We start from the raw sequence: 7,831 nt of genomic DNA on the forward strand, positions 1-7,831 counted from the left end.
GGGTGCCTCGTCCCCACGCACACCTTCCCCGGCAGCTGGGAACCCACGAGTAGTACAGGCGTTAGTGGGCATCAAAGAATCCTTGGCAAGATTTGAGGCCAAAAAAAACCCCACACACCAAAAATCCCATGTTTCAATAGTGCTTTTCACAGAATTCCTCTGGGTTTTCATATAGCACAAGTGCAAACACCTAGTTTGCTGGGGATTAATTTTGACATTTCAGAAGCAACAAGTTTACATTAAGACTTGTTTTACACTTGATTTCAGGAATCACTTGGAAAACTCTGGGGGATAAATTGCATAAAGCAACAAAAAGAGTGAAGAAAGTTCCATTAATGCTGAAAAAAGATTGTTCATCTTACTTTGTTGTGCAGTATCAGTCAAGACTTACAGTTCTGGAAGGTAGCAGATGGTGCAGAAAATTAACTAAGAAAGTAAAGGTTGTCATCTCTTAGTGTAACAGTGATCTAAGGAAAAAAACACAATTTTGAATCCTCTGTTCCTTTTTTTCCGGAGCAAGGAAAAGACAGTCTGGACAGCAGAAACTCCAGTCAGTCCTTAGGGCTGGACAAATTCAATTTCTGCTTAGTTGAGAAATTTCTGGTCTTTTAAAAGGAGATCCTTAAAAATGTGGCAACAGCAAACTCTGTGTGTGTAACAAAGTAAGTACAGAGAATAATACATCAAGAGGTGTTCCAGTCTGCCTTGTAAGCACAGACAGTACAAAATTCTACAGAGTCATTTATACCCATAAGTAAATGCTGTGGCAATCTATTAGACTTTCTCAAAGTATTTGCCAAAATATAGTAAGAAACACCTGTTGCCCTTTTTCTTTTTTTTTTGTTAAGGAAGGGTGTTGTTAATGACCATTCATTTTGCTCGGAAAACATCAAACCTGAACAGAGCTCTTCCTTGACTTAGCTTTGAATAGGACTTAAATTACCTTGGCTGAGTTTTACACCAGCTACTCCATTTCTCAACAACAAAAAAGGACATAGGTGCAGTTTGATTTTAGTACCCTTGACTAAGTTATATTGCTTGCTTTGGTAACAGTGTAATTTAGAATGTTGTTAAAAACTATCCAGTTCCCGCAGTTACCTTCCTCAGAGAATTTGTCACCTTGAAAATACATGTTCTTATTTTGCATTGAAATGTTTGCAATTTTCTGTTTGCAGTAGGCTGTTTCAGCAGTCTGTAGTTGGAATGACAATGTGATTCGGTTTTGACTCTTTTTTGAGTTAAGGTTTAATCCAACAGTTGTGGTTTGAGCTAGGGCAAAAGTAAAGGGTGTTCCCAAATGAATGCTGACAAAGCTCAGGTTTGGGTATTTTTTTTTTCTTGGTTTTTCTGTTTGTTTGTTTTTATTATCTTTTGTAAGTGAGAGTAATGGCCTTCTTGCCTGATATCTGGACAGCTAAGCTTTTGCTAACAGAATTAATATACATTTTCAGCAAGTAAACAGAAAAATACTGACTCAACATAACTAAGAAATTGTCAAACATGCTAAAAATACTAAAAAGAAAGTACCCTTTACCTTAAAGATTAAAGGATAAAAACTGTCTTCAAGAAAAAGCAGGAAGCCTTTCTATTTGACTTGCAGTGATGAACAAGATTGAGTTTTGAGGGTTCTGTTGAGCTTTCTAGTTGTAGAAACTTAAAAATACTCTGGCCCATGAGGACCTTTGGTCTCCTGAGTTCTTTGGACTTCAAGACAATGAACCTTTCAATAATAGTTTCCTATGTGTATCATACACGTAGTTATCTTCTCAATGTCAGTAAGCGCTATGTTAGATATTGTATAGACTGCAGCCAGAACTATTTGGTTGAAATCATTAGCACACTTTAATAGTGGTTTTTTTTTTCCAGCTTTCAGGTAAAGTTTATCAAAGGCAACAATGGAACGATTTGGAGTGAAGTCCGCTCCATCGCGTAACCGCTCCAAGACTGCTTTGTATGTAACCCCGCAGGATCGTGTGACTGAGTTTGGCAGTGAGCTGCACGAAGATGGAGGAAAACTCTTCTGTACTTCCTGCAACGTGGTTCTGAACCACGTGCGCAAGTCTGCAATCAATGACCATCTCAAGTCTAAAACGCACACAAAGCGAAAGGCGGAGTTTGAAGAACAGAACATCAGGAAGAAGCAAAGGACTCTGACTGCCTCCCTTCAGTGCAACAGCACTGCCCAGACAGAGAAAACTAGCGTCATCCAGGACTTTGTGAAAATGTGCCTGGAAGCTAATATCCCACTCGAGAAGGCTGATCATCCAGCCGTGCGAGCCTTCCTGTCCCGCCACGTCAAGAATGGCAGTTCGATACCCAAGTCAGACCAGCTAAGGAAAGCATACCTGCCTGACGGGTATGACAATGAGAACCAACTCATCAATACTGAAGACCGTTGAGAATAGAACTGTTTTCATCATCGTTGTGAAGTTTTACATATTGATGGTGTGGTTTATTTTTATATTCATGCATATATACAGTGTTACATATTGGTTTTACAAGCTATTTTGTATTATTGTAGAAATGACAATCTATTTGTGAACTTACTGGTATGCCACGGACTGTTACTAACCCTGCTGTAGACTTTGGAGCTGCACTGATGTAGAACTCATGATGAATGTCGGGGAATGTACCTGGCACACACCTTATCTCCCTTCAGTCCAGCTGTAATTGACGCTAAGAAAAAGGCGCTTGGATGGAGGACCTCACTTCACTAAACTGTGCATCTAAATGTACGGGGAAGACGGTGCGATAGGGATTGTTAATCATGTCAGTGGATTGCTTTGTCCAGTATCCTGTCCATGAGTGACCAAGAAGAAGTGCTGCACATTTGAAATGCAAGAAGCTGTAGAATGGTTAGTTAAAATATAACTGCTCTGTTGGGGGAGGATTATTGCAAATTCCTGTCCAAGTTCAGTTTACCCTCTAAAACAGAACATGTTTTTCTTCTAGAATACACTCTTACCCTATTTGGTGCAACTGTGGATGTATTCATTATCTAGCTTACTCTCGTTTTGATCCCTGACCTCCACTACTCTCATAAAGCTGGGAGTTCTGTAGGTTTACAATACCTACTTTTAAAGAAAGAAGTCACTCTTATTTTCTGGATTTAACCTGTCCCCTTCAGTTTCAGTGCCAATCTTTGAAATTTGAGTATACAAGCTAGTACCTGAGCGTGGTTTGCAGTGCAGCTTCTGGCAAGTGAAACTTGTACTGGACCAAGATTTTAGTAGAGAGGATTAATGCCTTTTTCTTACTAGAAGGATAAAGAATTCTAAATTGGAGGCGGGGGGAGGCACTGAATGGTGGAGTTGAGAAAGCTTATTTTACAGTGCACAAGAGAAGATGTTATTCCATCTTTCCCTGAAGGTCCTCTACGTCTCTGGCCTTGTCCTCAGCCTTTTAGTCAAAGGACATGAAGTGATTAAAATAGTCTTCAAAGTAGTTACTGCAAAGGCTATTCAGTTACCTGTAAGCACAGATAGGAAAGCCTGTATACTTTGAAGCTATGCTGTGATTACATATCTGGGCTGTATTTCTTAACCTATGCCAAGGACACATCTATCGAACTGGCAAGAAGTAAAAGGGGAAATTGAAGAATTTCAATGAGGTTACCTTCTCCCAAGTCTAGTACACTATTACTGAGCTATTCCAGATTATGCCAGATGGTCCACTGGATAAAAGTGCTCTATCAAGTTTTCAAATGGAATGAGGGAGCATTGTGCAAAGTGTTGGAATATGGCCAACTCCTGCCTGCTGCATGTTTCCCAGGTATCTTCTAGCCACACGGAACTCCTCTGCTCAGTGGATACAATGGCCTAAGCATGCTGTAACTCCCTCAGGTGGAGCTAGTTGTTCTGTTCAGCTTCCTTTCCCCAGCAGTTTCACAGTATCTGTTTCTCAGTATTTCTTTTATTCCAGATAGTTACAGCAATACTAAGTAATGCTAAAAAGAGACAAAATAACCCGCTTATTTTGTTTCTGTAGCTGTTTCCCGAGCTATTTCTAGAGCAGTCTCTTTGGCAGGACTGAGACTTGCATACTTAGTAACAACTGGTTATTGTGCAATTAGCTTCTACAGAAATGCACTTGTGGTACCTTAGAAGCATGTCTTGCAGTCTTCTGCTGTGAGACTTGTTTGAATGAATGGACAGAAGTTAAAAAGCAGAAGGCTGCCTGTCCACAGGTACCAGTACATGGGTACTCACTACACACTGCTGCACCTTTGGTCCCTGTTGAATCTCGTGGGACGCCATGCAGTTACAGCAATCCTATTGGTGATATTGGTTGCTGGTTCAGAACTTCAGACAGAAATAACAGTAGTAATTTTTCTCACTAATCCTAGATATCAGAATATGCCTTCCAAAATACCGTTTGCTGTTGCACAAGCTTGGGTTTAGCTTAAGATCATGAGCTGCCTTGGGCTAGAACTTTTTTTAAAATCTTAAGCCAAGTGAAAGGTACACTGCCAATAGCCTTTTCTGTCCTGACAATAACTAACAGTGTTCTTTACAGCTGCTGTTCCATTACAGCAAAACAACATCCTTGCTTTAATTATTTTTTTTTTTAACTTTATGAATGCTATCTCAGAATTGAAGCGAATAGAAACACTGGAGTGTTGAGAAAACAGGCTTGCATTAAACAAAAGCATCCAGAGAAGATGGTATGATTAAAAGGTATGAATTTGGGCTAGTTAACTCAGTTCTTGCTAATGTGGAATTTCACAGGCTGTACCCCATAAACGTTTTATTTAGAATTCAATGCTGTATCTTTTTGCCTCAACTGGCAAACTGACAGACATTCTGAAAAGCTTAATGGTAACATTAAATAGGCTCTTGCAAAATGATCACCAAAAAAAGAAAAAGGTCAAGATACATTCAGTTGCACGGTTTTACATAAATGTAAAAGTTAGCAACAACAGCTTATGTTAAAAAAAACAGGCATTTTCAATAAGGCAGAGCAATATTAAGACACTTAGTTTCTTAAAAGCTCACTGCTTATAAAGCAGTCTGTGTACAGAGCCTCAATTTACAGAATTAAGACAATTCTGTAAGTATTTTCAGTAAATATTCTAGTACCAATTTATTTTTTTATGAAGAATTACTGCAGAGGGTATGAGCCTGCTGAGGAACCTTATCAGTGTAGCCATAGGCTACCAACTCATCACCATTTGGAAAAAAAAAATTAATTACCAGGATTTTGAGTTGAACTAAATTCTCATGCACTGCATTTTGTATGATGCTGGTATCTTAATAATAGGATATTTTTGTTTACAAAAACCTCACAGACCCCCAACTTTTTCAAGCTTCATGAAAATCAAGATATTGATCCATTGCAACAAACATTCATAATGGAGTAAAACAATGGAAAATAAAGCACCTCCAGGTAATCTAGAAAAAATAATAAGTTAGTTTCTATTCACAGACATAACCCAGATCATCAAGAAACTTCTTTTTCAATTAAAGTTAAAATTGTTCCCTTCAGTCACGGGATGGAGTCCTGCAAACACTCAAGACTCGGAGCATAATTTTGCCAGTGTGTCTACAGTTGGATAAATGATAACCTTGGTTTGATTGCTGTTGATCTTGGGCAAGATGTAGAGTGGAAGTTTTCTGATTCATCTAAACCTGAGTAATAACAGAGGCTGTGGTTGTTTAACAGCCTCTGTGGGGTTTTCCTTTTCTCTGCAAGAACACTGCATTATTTTTCCATGTATTTCCTGTAAAGAGTACTCCCAGAAGTAAAGGGAGGATTTCAGCAATGTCGGCTTTTCATTTTATATACGCATGTAGGGACAGGCTGTAAGGGATATATTTTGCCATGTGGTTTTATTAATATATTTGAAGCTCTAAAAAAATTAAAAAAATTAAAAAAATTAAAAAAAAAAAAAAAGAAGACGAAGACGGATTTTCTTCTCTGACCATGTACTTATGTTAGTTTAGCCAACTCACAGCTAAAATTACTCTGGTGCTTTTCTTGGAGCAACACTTTCAAAGAGTAAAATACAAACAGGAACATTCTCGCCATGTGTTGCCTGATCTAGTTGAGAGGCGTCCCTGCCCATGACAGGGAGGTTGGATTAAATGATCTCTAAGGTCCCTTCCAGCCTAGGCCATTCTATGATTCTATGATTCTCAGTTTTGTGACTACTTACATTTATGCACCATGTTAGGTACAGCTTGCACATTCTTGAAAAAAACATGAGCAAGTTCTAATATTTGTGAGCATTTTGAAGCCTGTAATTTGGCAGGCCCCTAGAGGAAGTGAAACATTTGACAAAATGAAAGGGAAAGCTGTTTTTCAGTTGAGCGAGAAACTTGGTTTTGCAAAGTATGGGATATTCTCATGATATTTTTAGCCAGATCCCCTTTTAGCAATTCTGTTGAACTGAGCAGCAAAATGCACCCTGCTAGGTTTTGCAGCATAATGAGCTGGTTTACAGGATAAAAAAAAAACTGGAAGTTTGGCAAGGATAATCTCTACTTATATTTACATATAAAGAGAGGCAAGACTCTCTGTTGTGTTCACATTGTACTCACTGCTCTTTGTGTAATTTGAGTGCTTGTTGTCTTTGTACAATTTTAAGGTGTCTAACTTTCAAAATAAATTTTTTTTACCAAAGCTTCTCGCTGTAATAATGCTATTAGAGTTTAGGTTCTCTTTGGCTAGTGAAGATGCTTTCTGGTTTTGACTTGCTGGTAGGGATGTTTTGCAGATGGTATGTGGCCGCAGACATGGTTTTATTTAAACGAGTGGTGAACTTATTATTAGATAGAAGAGTGAGGCTGAAAATACCTGGGTCCTGCAGTGCCACCAGACTTCCTGTTAGAACAGTAAGATCAGAGTAAATGATTTAAGTTTTTATATTAAAATATTATTGGAAGAGAAATACTTTACTTTGTGAAGTTTTCACTCAGTAATGGAAAAATGGTCCTTTCTTAAAAAACAAAAAAGAAATTCCTTTTTGGTAGAATTTATACATGATCTCTTATTTTGCCAAGAAATCTCATGAAAGAACATCTGATTGTTCAGATACAGTGGTAATGTAAAATAGTGTAAATGGATGGAGACGGGAAAAATTAAAGAATCTACATGCCAGTTTTGTAGCTTCAGGTTATATCAAACTATATATTGAAGCAGTTTGTTGATGTATCTGTAGAATCACACTGAAATCTGTTTCAGGACTGATTATACAGAACCCACGTTCCCTGTCAAGTATGTGATTTTCTTCACTGTGACAGAAATTCCCTAATGATGCCTTCTGTTTCAAGTGAACGCCAAGTGGAATAACTGTTACGCATTCTGGCATTACAGTAAGTGATTTGTAGGTATAGGATCCTGCAGCTGCCTAACACCTCAAGTCTTTTGAGGAAGGGCTTCTGCAATGTGAGAAAATCCAGTCTTTCCAAACTCTGCAAAAAAAGTTCACACAGTTTGATCTCCGTCTCCCTTAGGCACTTAATGAAGATGGAGCAAATAACATCAGCCCATCAAAATTATCAAGTGTAGATTTGATTGTTTACATATTCCTTTTCCTGAATTTTTATCTGGCTTGACACCTCACGTTGGAACAGTGATGAACTTGTGCAACCTCTTGACTCATGAATTTATTGTTGCTTTCTCACTTTGAGGTCACAGCACATTAAGATCAAGTTGCTTTTTGTTGCCCTTATATGAAATGGAAAAGCAGAATAGAAATAAACATATCCTTTTGTAAAGTTCTGTTGTGTGGACAATTCATCTTTGAAACAGCATAGGTATGCTTGCAAAATCAATGTATTTTTAAGGATTTGATGCAGAATTGGATGAAGGGTATATTTAAAGTTTGGCC

General features: G+C 38.2%; 1 protein-coding gene across 1 annotated transcript; it reads left to right on the forward strand.

Annotated features, from left to right (window-relative positions):
* Window positions 1–1,895: 1,895 nt before the first annotated feature.
* CGGBP1 (CGG triplet repeat binding protein 1) lies at window positions 1,896–2,399 on the forward strand. The gene has a single exon (XM_009872142.1). It carries the CDS (start codon window positions 1,896–1,898, stop codon window positions 2,397–2,399), a length of 504 nt encoding a protein of 167 aa, XP_009870444.1.
* The last annotated feature ends 5,432 nt before the right edge of the window (window positions 2,400–7,831 follow it).

Source organism: Apaloderma vittatum, unplaced genomic scaffold (genome assembly GCF_000703405.1).
Source record: "Apaloderma vittatum isolate BGI_N311 unplaced genomic scaffold, ASM70340v1 Scaffold14926, whole genome shotgun sequence".
Classification (NCBI taxonomy): domain Eukaryota; kingdom Metazoa; phylum Chordata; class Aves; order Trogoniformes; family Trogonidae; genus Apaloderma; species Apaloderma vittatum.